The sequence below is a fragment of the Leuresthes tenuis genome, unplaced genomic scaffold (assembly GCF_036924035.1).
Source record: "Leuresthes tenuis unplaced genomic scaffold, fLeuTen1.0.hap1 SCAF_2, whole genome shotgun sequence".
Taxonomy (NCBI): Eukaryota; Metazoa; Chordata; class Actinopteri; order Atheriniformes; family Atherinopsidae; genus Leuresthes; species Leuresthes tenuis.
The window spans coordinates 10617076-10639034 of NW_027325356.1; the positions used below are offsets into that span (position 1 = coordinate 10617076).

The 21959-nt window shown below is 42.5% G+C and overlaps 1 protein-coding gene across 3 annotated transcripts in view; it reads right to left on the reverse strand.

The window, feature by feature from the left end:
• LOC140301609 (transcription initiation factor TFIID subunit 4-like) overlaps window positions 1-21959 on the reverse strand; it is an 82635-nt gene that overhangs the window by 50673 nt on the left and 10003 nt on the right. The window contains exons 3-10 of one of the 3 annotated variants that reach the window (XM_072380160.1): window positions 21397-21534; window positions 20318-20470; window positions 19684-19806; window positions 19147-19236; window positions 18011-18220; window positions 12163-12238; window positions 11045-11159; window positions 4043-4212 (exon numbers count right to left, since the gene is read on the reverse strand). In XM_072380160.1, coding sequence (XP_072236261.1) covers window positions 4043-4212; window positions 11045-11159; window positions 12163-12238; window positions 18011-18220; window positions 19147-19236; window positions 19684-19806; window positions 20318-20470; window positions 21397-21534 — 1075 coding nt within the window. Of the gene's footprint in view, window positions 1-4042; window positions 4213-11044; window positions 11160-12162; window positions 12239-18010; window positions 18221-19146; window positions 19237-19683; window positions 19807-20317; window positions 20471-21396; window positions 21538-21959 lie in introns of all 3 variants that reach the window. The other 2 variants (XM_072380159.1, XM_072380161.1) reach the window with 2 other exon arrangements.

Genomic DNA, 21959 nt, shown 5'->3' on the forward strand with positions numbered 1-21959 from the left:
TGTCAATATGAGCTGCAATGACAAAGTGGTGTTGTACAGATTCAGCTTGTCCACAACTGAAGAAGCATTATTTCTCTTTCCTGCTGCATTTTGCTGACTGTCCAATGTTAGATGTCTTGTTACGTTTGCCCCCACCAGGCTTTTCTTTGATTGAGCTGATATTTATCTGCTTGCCTTCAGCAAGTTTGTTCTTGATATAAAGTATGTTAAGCCCCCTCTGCTTTACCAACTCAAGTTCTGCTTTACCAACTCACACATCACTTTTGAAACCTCTCATGCTGGGCAAGAAAATTGAAAATGTTGCTTTCTTTACCTTTATCAAAACAGCTGTATCTCCACAGTGTTTCCAAATTGAAAGAGGGGCTTTGCGAAGTTCATGTACGTGGAACAACAGCATTCACTTCTTTAAGTATATACGTCCTCTGTTGTGTCATTGTGGTCTTATATAGCCAGAGCTGCCCTGCTCCAGAGGAATATAACAGGTGCAAGAGCCAAAACATTATCCTCTAGAGAATAAACGGATTATTATTGGTAGTTATCAGTTTGTGTATGGAAAGGTTACCGTGCATTGGTATTTATTTGTACTCATCAGCCAAGTTCATAATGTAACCTTGCAAAGCCACTTATTGTGTGACAGTACAATAAGTTAGCTATAATATTTGTCACTGTTTATAATTTACAGCCAGGTTTCTGCAAATATCCTTGCATACAATCTAAAGTCACACGTTAGAGCAGCTTCTCTACTTGGTTCAGCTGTGTGGGATCTCTGTCATGCCTGGGGAACAGCATTAGTACACTTACAGGAACTGTCAATCTGTTACTTCACATGCTGTCTTATTGGTTCTTTTTGTGATTTATTAAGAGAAACACACCAAACAAATTGAGAGGAAAATTAAAATTGTTTTATTTTATCATTTACAGTGTATACAAAAAATAAAATCTTCTGTTATTAAATTCAGTCTGACTGTATGAGCTCAAGTTGGAGCACTCCATACATAGTTGCACAGATTTATTGAGGTGCATTATCAATCATTTAAGTGTTTAGCATTATGTAAGAACTAACAGCTTTGTGAGAAGAAAACTGTCCCAAGAGAGGGCGAGCCTCTTTGTGCACGTGTGGTCCTGTGAGCTCACAACTGCAAAGCACACGCTCGTGTAGCTGTGGAGACTGGACGGACTGAGAAGACATATACTAATAGTGGTGGTAAACCCATTTCAGCCACTTGTATCCACGTTCTCAGTCTTTCGGTCACTACCCAGATCTCGTGACCATAGGTGAGGGTTGGAGCAAAGATGGACCAGTAAATTGAAAGCTCCTCCTTTTGGCACAGCTCCCTCTTCATTACAATGGACCAGCGAATCATTACTGCTGACGAAGCCCCTATCCATCTGTCCATCTCTCGCTCCAACTTTCCATCACTCGTGAACGACATCCTGAGATACTTAAACTTGTCCGCCTGAGGCAGGGACTCATTCCAAAACAGACGCCCTCCTCTCCCTGACTATGCCTCAAGATCTTGTCCATGAAAATCACAAAAGGGATTGTGACAAGAGGCAGCCCTGGCAGAATCCAAGATGCGCTGTAAACGAGTTTGACCTTGTGCCAAGACTGTGGACACAGCTCTCGCTTTGCTTATACAGATACCGAATAGCTTGCAAAAGCGACTCCAGTAACCTATGAATCCCCACGGAATCTTTCGAGGGACACAGTCGTAAGCCTTCTCCAAGTCCACAAAACACATGTACCATGGATGATCCCTGATTCACCCTTGGTAACAACCTCACTACCTGTTTGAGCTTACCAGGTGTGTTCAGCAGTCATCACTGCCAACTGACCACCAGATTTCTCTTTAAAACAACAAAATTCTGTTTTGGCCTACTGGTTTGTCCATGAGATCTGTAAGCAGTGACTTCCTCATAGGAGCCATGCCACAAACATTGTTGTTTAGGTTTTGCAATAATTCCAGCCTGATGAGCAACAACAGTTATCTTACTAAAGTGCTTCATAATCTCCTCTCTTCTCACCCTCCACTATGTTGTAAAGTGTTGGATGCTGTGTTGTATGTGTTGTAAAGCCCAGACTTTAAGTAAAACAGGACATCAACTCCATTCTGATAGTCATTTTGGTTGAAAAAACCCTGGCTCTATTTTGACCTAAAAATCAACTGCTAATCCAAGAAATATACTTAGTTTCGACACTCATAGAAATGTATTCCAAATGTATTATTTTCCTAAATGAAAAAATTTTTTTTTCTCATTTTATAAATTGGCCTGTCTTTTATCAAATTGTAGGACTTGGGTGAAACTCTTAAGATGTTTAAGGACATATGTTGATAAAATTCAAAAGGGATCTATGAACTCTCAGGCACCTCTATGTGTGCACAAGTGTGTGTATGAGCCTTCAAGGTACGAGAGAACTATCATTACTTTGAGGAGCCTTCCTAGAGAACTCCAACTGTGCCTGTGTTGGGGCTCCTGAGATGGGGGAGAACTGCTTTGCAGCTTTGCAATTCCCCCCAAACCTCAAGGACAAGCCTGCAGAGTTATGAGGAGAGAGGTTTGGGGGAGGAGGGGGACACAAGTGTTTGTTTGCAGGGGATAAATAAGATGAGGGAAGAAAGAAGACACAGAGAGAAATAATAAAGAAGGGAATAGAATAGCCATCTCCTCTGGAAATAAGTATTACAGATATAAATTAAAGGCTGGAACTGAGACATCTATGCTAAAAAAATAAATATGTAAAGTAAATATTAAGAAAAGAAATAAAAGAAAGATACCTGACCCCATGTTTTAGTGGGGGTAATCACGGGGGAGGAGAGGTCAAAGCAAAGTTTTAGCAGGATGCACAACAGTAAACCAGAGCGAAGACTAAGTTGGTGCTTGTACAGTAGAGAGGAGCAGCCGAGCTTCTCTGATTGAGTGGAGCTGGCAGGCCAGGGGAGCCTCCCTCGGACTGCTGTCAGCTACGAGTGCGGAGAGGCCAATCACTGACACAACAAAGCTGCCTAAGTGCCACTTCCCCAGCAGGGGGCACCCTAGCCTCCTGCCCTGTGTCATGCTGTGTGCCCCCCTTAGGAAAGATTTATATTTTTAAACAACCCCTCTACCCCAAGGTGACGGGATAACAACCATGCCAAGAGTCCACGTAACGAAACATGACCTGCAGGCCCCCACGCTACACTAAAGATACTTTAATTGAGATGAAACAAGATGAGGGTGCTCGGCTCCCCGTCTCATGGAATTACGCTCTGTGTTTTTTGATCTGTAGCAAAGGAGCAAGACGCTGGGCATGGTTTTTATTTTGAGTAATAATGCTCATTATACCTTTTCACAGATTTGACTGTGCAGCACGAGCCTTAAGAATATCTAAAGCGATGAAACTGACTGCTGGTAGCAAAGTGATGTAATGAAAACACTATCAGTGTCATGCGCCAGTGCAAACAAAGAAAGACCTTTCCACCTGCATCAATTAGCACATTCAAAACTGTGTGCCGTAAGAGCGTTGAGATCCACAAAAAAAGAGAGAGAACTGAGACTTCACTGCCAAGTTTGATTTCTTTAAAACTCTGTTCCTTTAGTCCAGAGGACAATCTGACAGCCAGCCTTCAAAAGACAAACCCATAAAGTATTTATGTGTGTGCCTGGGGTCCAGCAAGTTCAGACAGCCACTGAAGAATTGATTAAAGGAGGTGAAAGAATTGTTAAGTGTATCAAATTTAAACCAAGGCCAAACAAGAAAATGTTCAGTCTGAGCCACCGAGACAGACAGAATCACAGTCGTCTTTAGTGATGACACAATAAAAAAATGAAAAAACATCCTCCAAACACAAATGACGGCATATTGATTTCATCACTGCTGCAGCTTTGGGTTTTTTTCTCAGAGAGATCCAAGAGAGATCTCATTTTTATCTAAGATTTCTTCAGCTGTATTAGCAACAACAGGAGTTTAGAGAGGCCAACATTTACAGGCTACGTTTGAGTTAATAGTTTATGAGTCAAGACATAAAAGCACTGCATGTTGGGTTAGGTAAACATGTCTCACCAGTTTCCAGGATTCGCCGATGTAGCAGCCCCGGATGGAGAAAGGCCTCGTCCTTACAGGAGCGGATCTGCGTTCCCACTAGCTCAGAGTTGGTGGCGAGTATTCTTGCGCTCTCCTCATTCAGATTCACCCCAGCCATGGAGGCCACATCATTAATGTCGTCATCATCTCTGAAATAAGTGAGACGGTAGATTAAAGGTCAGAGAATGACAGCGATTTAATTATTAATGATATTTTTTCAAAACTTCACAAAACAAAAATATCCATTGCATTGCCATACATTTGTCCTCTATTTCATAGCGATGACTGATTTGAAAACAAAATGTTCTCTCTATGGAGGATGTCTTGAGTTGCTCTTTGTTAGAGGCGTTTTAGCTAAAAAAAAACTATGGTAAATAGTAAACGTGCAATTTCAACCACTTTGGACTCACATGCACCAAAGCACAGGAGCTCGGGTAAAAAACACACACAGAGGTAGAGTAACTGGGTGACTTTAGTTCATTGGTGCCATATTAAGGTGTGAAAAACCTTCAGTTTCTCACTTCATGTTCGTATTCATATCCTAGCAATATCAACATGTATTACTCTTGGAGATACTGTTTTTCTCAAGAACATATGTCACGATAAAATTATGCATTAGTTTTCTCTTTTGTTTGTTTCTTTTACAGAGTGATACATATTGGTCATAACAGCAAAGCCTTCCCATTCCAGGGTCTATTAGTGTCACCACTCGGAGAAGCAGGGAGATGAAGAGCATTTGGGGGAGATTTGCTTGTTAAGGATGCTCCTGAGGATTGGCAGTACACAAAATTCAAATAACTCTATTTACACAGTGCTCTGCACCCACTGATAGATGTAATGATCATTTCTCACAGGAATAATGTCAATTTCACAACATGTACATGTTATTACATTTTAGCAGAGACATGAGAGGATACGGAATGCAGTATTTGGGTGGTCGTATTTGACAGTCAAAGATGTCCCCACACCCTGAAAAAGCTGCTTTGTGCGTTGACACTGCAAAAATATTCCCCCACTATCATGATACTTGGCAAGCTGTGATTCTGATTCTGGCCTGAATTAGCAATGCAGTGGCATGTTGTGCTTACAGGACTCGCCCAAAGCGAGCAGCAGATTTTCTGAGTGGCTTTGACGGAGAGAACCACAGAACAAAGAACCACAGAACACACACGGAGTGGCCTCCTGCCACTCGCTGGCTCACCTCCACAGTCATTTATGTTCATGCCACTGCTGCTAGTTGCAACGGAGCTTGTGTGTGTGTGTTGCTGTGCTTTTGTGTATGCATGTGTGCAGCACAGGGCCACAAGCTCTTTCAGGAGTCTTGGAGTGTTGGCACACCGTCAGCCAACTCCACCCCGCCGAGGCCCTACTGCTCGTTGGTGCGGCCACAGAGAGCCGATATGAAACTTGACACCACAGCGGGAGGTTGACAAAGACAATTAGAATAGCTCCCTGAACCTCATACACCTCTACCTTCTCTGTTCTCTTCCTCATCTCCCCCAGCACTCTAATTGAGCCTTCACAGAGATAATCTAAGTTACAGGGCAAGCACTGATACATACGGTACATAGGATTGTACCCTGTGCTGCACCTCAGGCTCTGCATTTTTCTTCACGTCCTCACAGATAACTTGACCTGCCTTCAAAACAAACATGCTGTAGGCCACATTCACTCAGGTAAATAAAAGAAAAAAGGCTGCTACTTCAACAACCTTAAACAACATAATAATCTGCATGGCAGAAAAATTATTTAATGAAAAATTATAATTAAAATTAGACACAAGTACCTGTCAATCCATTGGATGACATGTGTGTAACATTTGTTAGAAATATGGCCAATTCTCTAACCTGAAACTACCTGACACAGATTTTTTGATGATGTTTCATGTCACCATACAGTCACTGTCTACAGTGCATCGCTGGCACATTCAGGTCTTGTTCTCACTGGCAGGGCTAATGCCAGTGCTAGTATTTATTTTGTTATGAAACAGAAACATCTTCCTTGGTGGCATCATAAAGAATAAATTCAAACCAAGAGCTCCCTGCCTGCCAACATCAAGCTCAAAGTTTTGAGCCTATTCTGCTCTGTACTTCGCTGATTGGTGAGCTAAACCCAGTGGGACGTGCGACACATGCTACACTAGCTCTGACGGCTGCAAGGCGCTCGATCCAATTGACTCCCATTCAAAAGACATCAGTTGATGAAACACCAAGTCAATACATTTTTCCCACCAGTCATTATGATCTAATTGGCAACATTTTCTCCTTCTGATCAGGGTGCCGGTGGTCCTTCTAAACAATAATTTAACAGATACTTGTCTTCAGGTATATTGGTCCAATGTCCAAACAGCTTTCAAGTACCCTCTCCAGCTCCAACTTCCATCATGATTTTGTTGAAGGGTTTCTAGTCATCTCAGTCATAAAAAGGTAGGTAAAATCAGTGCACTGGATTGGCATGATGCTCTCAATAATTAGGGTTAGCTTACATTAAACCAGAGAGGCGGTCATAAAGCACGCCAGTAGAGCTACAGCTGAACTGAATCACTGAGATGAAACGAAACATGTTGCTTCATTTTGATCAGCTATGATTTATAGGAAGCGAAAGTAATACAGATTAATGATCAACTTAATCTACTGGGTTTTGGCAGCAGGTAAATGGATTGTATTCATAAAGCACTTTTCTAGTTTATTTGATCATTCAAAGTGCTTTTACACCACAAGCCATATTCACACACACACTCATACAGCATTTCTTAGTCGATGCAGCATTACAGGCTACGCAATGTTTTTTCTCTATCATACATACTGATGGACGCATCGTGGGGTTCAGTGTCTTGCCAAAGAGCCCGCCAACATCTGGTCCGAGGAAGCTGGGGATCAAACCACCGACATTTCAATTGGCAAACGACCTCTCTTCCTCTTGAACTACAACCCCCCCAAAAACTAAACGGCACGAATCATCAGCCCATATCCAATAACAGTAGAATTCTCTTTGTCTATGATGGTCTGGTTTCAGGGCTATTTGGCATCATCTTGACTCAAATCAAATGAGAATGCCACAGACAGGTCTGACATTAAAAGGAGGGAATGAAAAATGAAATGCAAAATATTCCCAGACTACACCTCTGCACTAATAAAGCAGAATTGTAATTAGCTTCCACAAAAGCTAAAGAGCAGCCTCTCAGTTATTGGTTTGGGTTTGCTCGAGGGCATAGAGCCAGTGGCCACATGAATACATATGCATGTCGTTTCCATATCAAGCTTGTGTGTCAGTGAGGGAATGCCATAGGTGATGAGAGGACTACACTTGCCATTTAGACATTGTGTGTCTGTGTGTATATCTGTATGTGAGTGTATGGGGTGCACCCAGATCTGCCATGTCCCTATATTTAATGGTACCTGCCACCATCCCTCTCCTTACCCCTTTGGATAAAGGTCTCTCTGCCCTGGCAGGGGGCCCTGATAGATCCTTGTGACTAACACCTAAGCTGTGCATGTTGTTGCACCCATGCTGAGAGACATGCACCATTGGAGAAATATTCTCCTCAACGCAGCCTGAGGTTCACTGGGCAATTGATTGGATATGTGTTCATGACTCAAAGTGTTCATATTGAAGCGGTAGCTCGGGAAAAGCCCAAAGACCCAGCGATAGGCCAAATACAGCAAGATTTTTAATAAGTGACTGTTCAGTGAACCACCTAAACTCAGTTTCTATAAGCGATACATGACTAGGAAACTGTCTAATATATAATGTGCACTGAAGAAAGCAAATAAAAAAATACTTTTTGATGAGTTGAATGATTAAAGTCATGCAGTATTCCAGACCATTCAACAAAACTCTTTGGACTACTACCATTTCTTTAATGGATTATACTTCAGCCTCTTTATTGTGGCATGGCACCCAATCTGGACATAATTTAATTTTGCGGCTGTCGAGTTTCCAAGTCACAAATTTTTCCAACTCAAAATGTTTTGGAAGGCAGCTTTTAAGTTCTAATTGAGTCATATTTATTTGTAAAGCCCTTCTTAGAAAAACAGACACGTAACATAGCAATTTACAGAGCAACACAAGATGTAGTCACAAAGGCATAATGATAGAAAAAAGCTGGTGGAGTTTTGCTGCCTCTCTGGCAAAAATGACTGCTGAACCAAAGCTTTTGTATGTATCACAAGCACCTGTGTGTGTTCTCCTGTGCAACCATGCCAGTATTGGTTTTCTAACGTGCACAAATTGGTGACCACCGTGCAGGACAGGGTTGGATTTGCAGGGATGAGCCTGAGCTCGGTGGCTGGCAGAGGGCTGAGGGCCTCGGCTGGATCGCCAATGATTACAGCGGATGTTGAGTGTTTACAGAGAGATGAAGAGGGGAGGAGGGGGCACACAGACAGCTGCTTTTACTCTGCACTGTAAACCACACACACAAACATGCACAGACACTGACACAAGCACTTACACAAAAGGCTGTAGCTACATTGGAAACCCCACAAGCCCTGCAGTGAGTATGTGTGTGTTTGCACTACAGCTGGCCCGCTGGGACCAGTGGTTCAGAGTGACAGCCATACACACATCAGTACACAACTGCAGCTGAACACGGTTCAGGCCGGGTGGAGGAGAGAATGGTGATTGTGACTGACCAAACCGGTTTTCTTTACAGCCAGCATGTAGCTTTTTTTCCTCTATTTGTTGCTACATGAGTAGTTATGGTTAGGTTAAAAAAAAAAAAAAAACCTTGACTAACTGTAATTTTACTGATGACGCTGACACGTTTTGTGTATTACCCTTTTGTCCATTTTTTCATGATTTTTATCAATGAAAATTACATCAGTAACACTTATGTGAATAAATCTGGCGTGACTCGTTTAAGCAGACTACATGCTGTGACTGCTTGAATACAGATTGTTTAAGATACTGTAGAAACTTTAAAGGACCATTTAACAAGCTGTAATATAACTTCAATGTTCCAGAAACATCAGCCTCCTTTATGCACAGACTAGTCATCGTTTGCAGGTTACAAGTTTCTGATATACAATAGTATGAAGACAGTAAGGCTTCAGATGAATCATCTTGTTTCTGTCCTCGGGTGAGAGAAGCAACAAATAATGAACAATAAACAGTGTTGGAACAACAGAACAGCAGTAATCAACCAACATCCAACTGAAACCTGAACAAGAAGAGAAACTAAGAATAAAGATGGGAGAAAAACAGAAAAATGTCTCCACATTAATAACAAAACACAATCAAATGCAAATAGTCTCAAAAGATGCAAAGGACCGTATGATGTGACGATGCTAACCAACGCACCATCATGTTACTGTGCAATCACGTTCTAAAGAATGTGGGACAGGGGAGAAAGGTGGGAGGTCAGTGGCCCCCAGGCCCCACAAAATTCCAGCACCTTCAGTAACTCCTGAGCCACCCTTCATTATCTATTAAACTCTATGTGTATGTGTTTTTACACTTTTTGAAAACAAACCTAAGGCTGTTTTTCCATAAATTTATTTTCCATTGAAAAAGCCTTGAAGGGATAAAGTCTGGGCTTTTAGGGGGACGCCAAAGGCACACAGGTACACTGCATTTATAACCCAGGACAATATGAGAGCATCATTGCAGAAACGGACTGCAGCACAATTATTCTTTTATCTCTATTATATTATTTCAATAATCATTGGAAGCAGAAATTGTAATTGAAAATAACATTTTATTAATTGCACAGCCTTAACACTCACACATACACAAACAAACACACACACACACTCTCACACAAACAGATTAAATTAAATTAAGATTAATGTTGCGAAAATGTTAATAAGACTCAGCACTCAAATGTGACTTCAAGTTAAAATGTGATGGATGGAAGTTCATTGAGTATGTGTTCCTTGAAGGAAACAAACAAAAAAAATGGATGGAAACAGATGGAAACAAGAATGATCTGGAATGTGTACTGTGTAACTCATATAATCACACAAATGCAGAGCAGGCAAAATTTCACCTGACCTGCATGAAAAAGAAATATGCTACATGATGCTAGTGTTGCTGCGTGTTATTTGGCGTCTGTTGAAACCAGTGCATTCATGTCGCGGGCCACTGTGATCACCGCAGGGGGGAAAAGGTCGTCAGTAACAAGCGAGCCTGACAGCTTAATTACCAACGCAGCTAAAGATTTATTGGTTTATCAATCAGAGCCCCAGGCGCTGCCTTTCCCCTCAGGAGACGCGGGCCATTACCATGAACCCGTTGGCCCATGTGACCCAGACTCTTCTTGCGTTGGCCCAGTCACACCGGGGTCATCCTAAACCTCCTGTTCCTGTCAATATATGTATACACGCACACCAATAAATATTCTTGGATATCTGCACTCAAGCAGGGACATAAACATGGAAACAGGGGAATCTATGAAAACATATACGTACACACTACAATGTAAATGCTGCTCAAACACAAAGAGTAACAAAGCTCACGCAAAACACAGACCACAAAGGCCAGCATGTGGGCGATGAACCTTTTATGTTCTGAGACAAAGGCCTGGCTGAGGCAGAGACAAGACCAGAGAAAGAGCAAAGCTGCAGGCTAAATACTGCATGTTTGACTTAACCAAAAGGTATTTTCAGAACCGCATCCAGAAATTCCAACCATCTGGACACAATTATCTTTTTTCTAAATTAAGATTTAGCTCATTTGCAATCCTGCCAGTGAGTTGTGACACTGACACAACGAGGGCAAGCGTGAGGGTGATCTATTGGTTGGCAGTGTGTTGCTATGTGGTGGGCGCAGAGAGAAAGGGCCGCCGATCAACCAGCCGGGCAGAAAGGCAGGCAGGCAGCCAGGTGGCCAGGCAGGCAACTCGGATAAACACTCATAGCCTTAGCTGTGAGTGTAGCCGGTAGTCATGGAGAAGCTACTCAGTGAAATGCTGCCCCCATGTGATGGCAGATACAAACAACATGTGCTCAACAGTTTGTCTCCTGGTGAAAGGAGTTGTACCTGAAAGAGCCTCCTCCGGGGTCATTGAGCTTGTTTTTCTGATTCCCAGAGATCTGAACAGGCAGGACCATGGGGCATTTTCCGGCTTGGATGATGGCTCCCTTTCCCATCGTGCCTGTTAAGAAAAGGGAACAAAAAAACATAGAAGAAACCACTAAACAAAAAGGAAAAAAGTAATGTTATCATTGAAGTGTCCCTTTCCATCTGCATCAAATATCCTCCTGTCTAACGACTACCTTCAGCTGTCTCTGTCATTCTCACAGGAGAAGATAGATGGGTGAGGGAGGGTGTGTGTTTTGGGGAAGGGGGGTAGTACTGTCGCTCTCCCCAGGTTGGTTGCGAAGAGCGTTGCTCTGTCAATATCACTGCGCTTCACGGGCTCTCCTTACACTCCTAAATCGCATCCTGCTCCGAGACACGTTTTTCAGAGAGGCACAAGGACTGCCAGAGTGAATTTAAACTTGATTTTAACAGGCATGTTCCTAGCCAAGAGGCACACAAAAGTATTTTTAGAACTATCCTCGCATTCCAATTTATGGGCATAAAACAACCTACAGATCTTTCACTGCAGGCAGTCTTGGGGAAGGGGGCAGATCAAATTTGTATGCACCTCCGAACATACACAGACAGACACGCGCACACACACAAACAGGTAAAAACACATACACACATTGCACACACCACTTGAGAGCACACGGCTCTCTTAGGGGAGCGTTACACCCGGTTGGTGTTGGGGCGATATTTGTGGGCTTCTGTGGGAAGTGTGTTTGTGAATCAGTGTGAGTAAGCAGCAGTGCAAATGTTTGAGAAGGGTCTATAACCAGACAGGAAAAAAAAAACACCTGTTCTCTCTATGGCTCCTGCTTGTTTACACATCTTACAGCCCACTGACAGAACATTTACAGTTTCACTAATGGCAATCTGATGTTTAACCTGTCTTGCTGGGGTGTTTTGTCTATCATACAGTCCCACTGGAAGACATAAAAATTGCAGGCCACATGTCATCTTATGCAGAATTTTCACCTCAGTCCTTCACAAATCTTTTTTTCTGAGTGAGACTTGCTTGGAATGCTTGGATTATGTCTAATATGGCTGGAGGAGCCCTGCTGGTGTCTTACCCTGTGCTCTGACGGACTGTGTGATCACCATGGGCATCCGGACTTGGCCACAGACATTTCCTCCAGTCTTGACACCCTAAGGAGAATGTGGAGGGAGGGAAAAAAGAACAAATAAAAGCACAAGTGGGATAGTGGCTTTGTCATTGAGTGTGACCTGCATTTTTTTTTGTATTTGCAGGTAAAACAAGGGCAATATGAAGTCAAAACCCCTGTGTAAGAGTATTTTATAAGTAGAAAAAGTCGTAGCAGAAGAATAGGGAGAAAAAGAAGTGAGAGCAGGGAGGTGGGGGACTATGCTGGGCTATTAGAGTCACTTCCTTCCTTGGTAGCAGCTACAGGCCGAGCCTGGGGCTCAGCCATCCATTCCTACCAGTTTGCTTCTTGCTGCATATTTTTTAGCCTTGTTTTCCATTCCCTGACACATGCTATATTACTGTTCAAGCTACAGAAAATAAGACAGAGGCCATTTCTCCCAGAGATCCACTGGAGGGGTTTACAAGAGTGGGGGGGAATAAATTCATAACAGACTGAGCTAGGCAATACCTCTGGCCAGCTGGCGACACAGTTAACAGAGGGGGAAAAATACTCAGGTAGGAAGTTTGAAAATTGTGGGAAGGAAGGACAAGCCTAAAACTGAGCAACTTATATTAGTTTTAAAATGTGCTTTCCCAATTCTCAGTTTCAATTACCGTGGTGATGTGAAAAAAAATAGATTACATCAAATGTTAAATGTTAAACTGAGGGGTAAAAAAAGCATGTTAAATTCATGTAAAGAACGTCCATGAGTTAAAACATGACTAAACAGGTTTCCTACAAAATTTCCAAAATTCCTCATCCTGCAATAGTCTTGTTTCTTTATATCATTCACATAACCATAATATACACCAATCAGCCAGAACATTAAAACCACTGACCAGTGAAGTGGGTTACACAGCTCATCTTGATATAATGCAGTGTTCTGCTGGGAAAACCTGTCACTGTCCCTTTGACATATGCCCTCACACACTGATGTTCTTTGTCCATTTACCAACCGGTCAGAGCTCATTTTTAACAGCATGAGGATTCACTATATTGGGCTGGTAGTCATAATGCTGTCGATGACGGATACACCACTGCTGCCTCTACATACTACAACATGTCACATGTAATGCATTGGTGTATTCATACAAGCCATTGCAGTGAAAAATAAGCTTCTACATTTGGTGGCGATTTGGCCTACTTGCATCTCTCATTCATTCACGGCTTTATCGAGTCTATGCAGCTCGTGTATTTGCCCTAAGGAAGTGCAAGGTCCAATTTCCTTACAGCTAGTGGTGCATTTCAAAAGAAAAAAAAAACTAACTAAGATTTATGTTTGAAACCAACACCTTTATCAAATCTAGTAGAATATTAATATAATATAGTAAAGTAGAATATTTCAAATATCTTGCAATCAAAAAAGAAGTCAACACACCCCTGATACATCATGCTATCACACTGTAAAGTTTTACATCCTGGCATATAATAAAGTATCCCAACATTTCTATACAGTCTTTCGTAAGAGCTGATCTTTTCGTTTTCCTTTTTTTACTTATTTCAACAATCTGTCTGGTTTTAGACTGTTGATGTGCCAGTGGCAATCATTTGCTAATGTTTGGTGTGATGGCTTATGTTGGTGTTGAATGCATGTCCGTGTGTGTGTGTACACTGTCCATCTCTGAACAGACAGCGTGGGGGACCAGAGGCATGTTCTGGACATAGACTGCGGCCGCCACATTGCTTTAAAATTGACCTGGGGCTGACCTAGTTACCTCGCTTCACCCTTCAAAGGTTAAGGGTTAGAGAAGGGGAAAAAATTAGGAAGATGAGAGGACAATGCAGGGGTAGATACAGCAAGAGAAGCTGCTGGAAGGAGGGGGGTCTAGGAGATGAAAGACAAAGCAATGGAGAGCAGAGAGAGAAAAAAGAGGAGTGAAGGAATGAAGAGTGAAAGTGACAGAGCAAAAGAGAAAGAGAAAACCCTCCAGCTTGCCCCTCCCTCCATTTGTACAGGCTAATCTGAGTCTGACCTCACTTAACCTAACCGTAGACGTCTGTGCTCTGTGGGATTGCTTCAGTGTAAAAGTACGCACAAACACACAGAGACAGTATACACTACCCTCTAATGTGGTACAGATGTGAGTTGAGCGAGGCCGTTGCTCTCTAGTGCTGAACCCTGCAGGTCACTTGGTCTTATTTCAGCTGTCTTCCTCCACTAACCCTGGATAAAACGCTCATAACCTACAGGTAATCGTCACACTGTGTCAGATTTTCGGAGTCACATCACGAACATGTATGTCAGCTGGAATGCCAATACGCAATTAGAAAGAGTTGATGTGTAATCGAAGCCAAATATATAGCAAAAGCGGTCTGAAACCTCTGCCGAGGTTTAAAAATCCAACCACACTTCATTTCAGAAGGTTTTTTTTTTTCATACAAACACACCAACCGTCCAAAATGACAAAAACCCAGCTTTGCTTTAAGTAAACCAGATTGACGTACGACACTGAGAGGAAATGAAAAACCACTAATTGTGAACATATCAGTGAAAGTCAACACAAAGTTCTCTGCAAACCCCTCAAAATAACCATCTTTGACTTTGATCGCAGCTCTCTGCGACTCACAGTTTTAAAACGTTCTCAGAGCAGCTGAGCATGTGTTTGGCTCTCTGGTTCCTCTATCAAACTCATCCCATGCAGGTTTTATAGGGCTGAGGTTGGGTGACTGAGGTGCCGCTGACATGACTGATAGCCCGCCATCCCTCTCTTTCTTCTTAAAGTAGTTTTTGCACAGCCTAGAGGTGTCCTTAAGGTCATTGTCTTGCTGTATGACAAAGTTGGGACCTATTAAACGAGTTCCCGAAGGTAGAGCATGACACTGCGAGATGGAGTGATATCCGTGCTGTTTCAGCAAGCCGGCAAAACACTTCTATTCCATCTCTGATTCTTCCTCGTGATTCAAGATGGGGGTTACACGCTGAGGAAACATGCTGTTACAACCAAAGATCTTGAACTTAGCCTTGTTTGTCCATGACCGATTTGCTCTAGTCATCCTCTGCCCAATGGTAGATGGCCTACTAAGTTGACAATTTTACATAACGGCAGAACATTAGACCATTTTGAACATGTAAGATCAGTTTTGGAGTTTAAAATCAACAACTATTAGACTTTAAAATAAACTTAATAACCAGGTGGGTGTTTTGAGGAGTCATACAAAAGGTGTCTATAACATTGAACTTCATGTTGTGTTGCTATATTATATGAAGAATTTGTATTTTTGTCACGATCTGTGTTTTGTGTTTTCTTGTCAGTCTTGCCATTTCCTCACCTTCCTCAGTCTCTTTTCTGCCTAGCCGTCAGCTCCACTCCTTTCACCTGTGCCCTCCTATCTTATCCTCAGGTTTACCTTGTCACCAATCACTCTCCCCACAGTATTTAGTCTCCCGGTTTGTTCATAACATTTGTCAGATCTTCACCATCACTGATCTTGTCTACGCGAGTTCTTGCGCTTCATGTCAAATCAGGTTTATTTGTTTGTTCTTCATTTTTTTTGTTTGCTCTGTTTTGTTGTTTGGTGTTCCGGCTCTGCTGCATTTTTTGTTACAGTTTTTTTTAATAAACCTACGCCTCAAATCGTGAATATATCTTGAGATATATTTGTATTTTTGGATATTACTGTATTTAGATAGCACTTATTAAAGGATATACACCCCCCCCATTCCAGAAAAGTTAAGTTTAAAAAAATGTTAAATCTATAATTTGTTAATTCATCTAAACTTTTATACAGCATAAACAAGTTTAAAAGAATGAATTTTTTCCACTTCACAGTATTTATAAAACATCAACAAGTCTAGAATTTGATACCAGCAACACACTCAAAATAAGTTGGAAGAGAAGCAAAGGAAGGCAGAAAAGTTTATGGAATATGCAAGCAACTGCATTCTGGAAGATTCTATAATCATCAGAATAATTGGCTACAGGTGAGTTTGTTGGGACTGAGTAAAAGGATCATCCACTAAAGGCTTAGTCTTTACAAACACAGATGAACAGCGTCAAAGATCCATCAGTTAGTTTTTCTCAATCTAAATTTGCAAAACAAATGCAGCTCTTTTAACATCTACAGAGCAGAACATAGTGAAAAGATTGAGGAGGTCTGGGGGAAATGTCAGTGCGGAAAGACCAAAGACAGAAACCACTGTTGGATGCGCATGACCTTCGAGCCCCCAGGCGGTACTACACGAGAAACCATTGTGCCATCGTGATCAATACAGCCATATGGGCTCAGAAATACCTTGGAAAACCATTTTTTTGTTCAACACAGGCTGACGCTGCATCCAGCAACGTAACCTGATACAGTATTATGCAAGAAGGAAGCCGTATATAAACTATGCAGATAAAAGCCTTCTGAGACGCAGTCTCATCGCAGAAGGACAGAAGGACAGAAAGACAGTCGACAGACAGTTCTGTGATAAGATGAGTCAACGTCTCTGCTGCTTCTGGGGGGAAAAAACTGACATCTGAGACAGACCATTCAGGCTGTTATAAGTGTAGGGTGCAAAATTCAATATCTGTGATGGAATGGGAGGAGGCTGCATCAGTGCGCATGTATGGATGACTTGCATATGGTCGAAGGTACCGCTGATGCAGAGATGAATATTGGAATTTTGGAAAGACGTGTTTTACCATAAAGAGAGGACTTTTCCCAGGAGGTAGGTGGTTATTTCGGCAGGGCAATGCCAGACCTTGTTCTCCATGATCTACAACAGCATGAACACAGGGTGTATGTGCTTGACTGGCCTGCCTGCAGATCTGTCTCTTGCTGAAAATGTATGGCTCATCATGAAAAGGTGGATCACACAACAGCTACCAGGGACTGTTGAGCAGCTGAAATCTTCTATTCAGCAAGCACACACAAAGATTCCTCTGCAAAACTCAAACAAATGGAACCCTCAGTTCCCAAACAATAAAGAAAAGTCATCAAAAGGAAGAGTGACATAGCACAAAGGTAAATATGCTTTTATCCCAAATCTTTTAAATGTGTTACTGGAACCAAATTTAAAACATGTTTGTATTTTCTAAATTCATTGAGGTTCGGTCAATAAACTTTGTACAATCATCTGTTAAACAAGAGCTCAAACAAATTAACCAATTACAGATTTAAGTGTCTGCTGCATTTTAGAAAACTTTTTAACCGCTCTGGAAACGGAACTAGAAGGAAGAATTCTGGAGAATCGACATCATCTAAGCGACAAACTGGAAGTCCCCACCCTTCACCACAACATAATTTATATTCACATTCCAATTTTGCATGATTTTAGACTTGGGATCCACAGTGTTGGAAGGATCTGGACCCGTTTGTGATATTTTCTTGGGAATACCAAGGCGCTGTCTCTCTTATCAGTCATGTCCTCACAAACAGGACGTGAGATGCCAGATATTGCCATTACTTGTAATAGTAAGGACACCACGAACAAAAAACTCATTTATTTCAAGCAATTCATCATTAGTCTTGTTTTTCTTGCAGTAATACTGGACACTAGCGTATAATGTGGACATTAAACGGGAGAGTAGACACTGAACAAGGCTAGCTAGAAAAAACACACAAAAAAAACATCACCAGCTCCAAGTACCACTCTGCAAGACAACAGGACTGGTTCATTACATATGAAACACTGGCTGGGTTGTTGGTGAATTAACAGTGTATTATTCTTCTTTATTCTTTCTTTAGTCATTTGTCATTGTGGGCTTCAGTTGAACCTAAACAGAAGCTATAAAAATAAACACTGTCATAACTCGGTCTGCACAGGTCCAAGTGGCCACTCTGTACCTACCATGGCAGCTGCAGGTCCAAGCGTCCCAGCAGGCAGTGTACTGGCACCTGCGATGGTGCTGACGCTGTTAGGGTGGCGTAAGCGGACAGCTGGCCCAGCCACAATGGCAGGAGGGGTACCGCCGGGTAGTGGTTTGACTCCCTGCTGCGGGGGCTGGGTCAGGGACTGCTGACTATTCAGCAAAGACAGCCTCAGGGCCGGGAGGCTCTTCTGTTGACGAACAGAGTTAGGTCAGTGTTTACAGTCGCAGAGCAAAACAGACATGCATGACAAAAGACAACCTCAACAACAAACACTGCTGTGTTCACTGGTTAATTCAGCATGTTATCACGAAAAAATGGCTAAAGGCAAGGCATTTGACCATACCTGTTCGTGTAATTTTCTTTACGCAATGATTCATGTGGTTTTATTTGTTGTAAAAAAAACATTTACTTCTACTCTAACACTGTTAAGACAAGATTGACTTTGAGTATGTTGAATATTTCATTAGCTTTGCAATTAGCTGTTTATGATAAGCAACTGTCACAGCAGTCCTGGGGAGTCAGTGTTGTTCCATGATGTATATTTCAGGCGGATTTTTGAAGTAAGCAACCTAACATTGCATGACAACATGTGTTTCTGGCCGGGTTTGGGCGGTCGAGCGCCTTGATGTGACGCTCATCACAGCTGGCTGAAGGAACCTGCTGGCAACTGGCTGGGACAGCTGCAGGGGCCAATGTCAAACACAGTCAGAAGTCAGGCCAGAGGGAAGTGTGTGTGTTTCGTTCCTCTGTCAGGCCGAGCGTCAGTGGCTCTGGTCCAAGTGAGAGGGCTACGTTAGTGGAGTCCACTTAGGAAAACATATGAGAAGGCCAGCTCTAAAAGCCTGGTTAAGGACTGATTTAAGGTGTAGTTGAGGGTTCAAGAAAAAAGGAGTCAAAAAGGAGTAAAAAAAAAAAAAAGAGCTAAGGGGCCTAGCAAACTTCAGTGTCAGGGAGCCAGTTGAAAGGACCAAAATTTAAGATTAGTTTTGGAAAATGTATCCATGAGGCAAGCAACAAAATGGACTACTGTTTCTTATCAGAGAAAGAAGCAGTCTCCCATTTCTTGTAACCTTGACACCACGTCAAAAACAAGTTTACAAGCAAGAACCCCACCTTGAGAAAAGGCACCAGGTAGGGCTGCGGAGACGACTTGAGCTCAGTCTGCAGCCGGCTGGTGAACTCCTCCGGTTCAATCTTGGCATCCTGTTTGTTTAAGAATAAACAATAAACTCCACTTTACAGGACAGGTCAGAAAATATGTGAAGTACAGCACGGTGACTTGAACACATTATGATGAAATCCTGCCACTGGACAAGATCATCAACCACTCGACTCCTATTCTGGTACATCAGGATACATCTATGTGTAACTGTGTACAAGCAGAAAAAGCAGAGAAGCAGAGAAAGAAGATTTTGGAAAAAGTTTCTTGCTGCCATCTATAGGTAGGAAGTATTCAGTGCAAAAACAGGGTAGTTTCATACTTCCTTTGACATGTACTTTACATACAAAACAAGGCCAGGTCATGCATCCTGTACTATCGTGTCAATGAAGTCAATTAGACGCATGAGGAATGTTGTTTTAACAGATGCATCTGCCAGAACCATGGTACTAAATGTAAATCATGTTATTTGTTTAGTTTTTGAAACTCACCAGCAGGTCCTGAACCAGAGCTTTAACATTCTTGGAAGTCTCGGGGGATGGAGAGTTGTGAGATGCCAGTTTGATGAGCGTGGCTAGAAAATTCTTACACTTCTTCACATTCTCTTGCATTTCCTGTGAAATACAATGAAAAATTATTCCTTCTTTTCATATGAAAGTCAAAAGAAGTTACAGATTTTGACAGATGTCTTAGCAACCTAAAGAGATGAGTCAAACTGCCTATGTGTCAACAAGTGCTCAAATGATCCATCTCTCCAGCCTTTCTATTTAGAGACACAAGTGTCTATGTGCTAGTGTATATATCTATGTGTATAATATGTGTGTGAGCCTATATCTGTCAATATATGTATCCACGTGTTCCTGTTTGCACATACACATGAGTTCATGGTGAGTTTATGCCTCTCTGCGTGTCCTTGGGTTGCTATGTGTGAACGTGTGTGAACGTGTGTGGGCATGTGTGAGACTCTTTGTCCATGCCCAGCTGTGTGACGTGGCGAGGCTGTGGGTCCAGGGCTGAGCTTGTGACACAGCCAGCCTCCTGGCAGCTGTGACAGTGCCTGTGCCCTTCAGGGTGGAGTGTGGGCGATGGCAGGGGAGGGGCGACGGGGAGGCAGAGGGAACGGACCTGGGACACGACAGAAGCTCCAGGGGGTGCTGCGATGCCAGTCTGCACAGGCTGTACTGGCTGGGAGGCAGCCTGGGCCGGGGCCTGGGGGGCCATAACCACAGGGGTCTGCTGCGGAGCCGTCACCGCCACGGCCGGTGCCACAGGGCCCTTCTGGAAGAGCAAAGGAAGAGACAGAGAGATAAACAGGACATGACGCTTTGCTCGCAGCAAGGCCACAGAGAACAGGAGGCAGGCGCCACAGCGCTCCTGTCACATCTGGTGTCCTGACTTCAGTGGACATCTCTTAACAGACAAGGAGGAGGATGGGGAGGAGGTGACAAGCAAGAGGCTGGGAAACACAGCGGGCCATTAAAGCATTCCTAGTCACCTGCCTGACAGGGATGCTTCATCTTCTCAGGAAGATTTGCAACCAGTAATTCAAATAATTTGCTACACATCGTTGACTTTTTTTCTCAGTCTGGATTCACTATATCTAGTGTTTTAATGCACAACCCACTTTGAAAACATCTGTGAGGTCAATGATTGGCACTTCTCATAGAACAATATTTCATTACAAAAGAACATAAAATCAGATGTTGAACATGACACATTTTACCATTTCAGAAGAAATATTAGTTCCTTCATAATTTTGGTTTATGACTTTATAACTTTGTACTTATTGACATTTTACACAGTGTCCCAACTGTTATGGAATAATGAAGGATCTCCACGATAAAAGGTCGTGACTGCTACATCATGCGGTTGTGGTAAGATGTGACACACATACGCGGTTAAACTGCTGTTACAAATAAATGTTAGCTATCGGAGCTGTCATTCTCAATTTGCATCATCAACCATACTATGTCAAGAAAGTATGGTAAATAAGGTCAGTTTTTCTCTACTATCGCAGCAAAAACTGATGGCACAAAATGTACTTTGTTCCTGTCTTACATACATATTAGATCTCCGAACTGGTTCAAAACCTGCTGTGTCAGCGTTGGAATACTACTACACCACTGCAATGTATTTTGACACCAGCTGTAAGGGATGTTATAGCGGGAAAACGTGGACTATGCGTGTAAGAAATGTTATCTCACTGGGCGGAGTGCAGGACAAGAGGAAGAGGAGGAAGAAGAGGTCTGGAGCGCAGGGCTGGAAGAAGTGGGAGAGGGAGATGGCGCCACCTTGGCCGGGGTCAAAGGACACTGCCTGGTGGTCTGAGAGGTCACAGGAGACTGCTGGAAAGAAAGAGAGCATCGGGATAAGAAAAGAGCTGAGATACAGCAAAGGTCATGACAGCAGGAAAGAGGAAGAATATGGGAAAATATTGGTGGTGATGAGGACTGAAACTCAGGAAAGCATTTATGGTTAAGTAAGGAGGGTCATGATGTCATACTATCACTGCTGGGGTCTGATAGCAGGACACATCAGCAGTATGACTCCACATGCCAACATTTGTACAGAAATTAACCTACAAATAGTCTAAGATTCAGGAATTGGATTTGTTACGAAACAAATGGTCAGATTGAGTATGCATGTGCCTCCTTTTTGGAAGGCACATCCAGCCGTACAAAGTGTTAACAGATAAACAATTATTTTTCTACGCATTTTTCATATTCTCTTTACTTCGTTCCTTTTAAAAAACTCTTGGTTTGAGTAT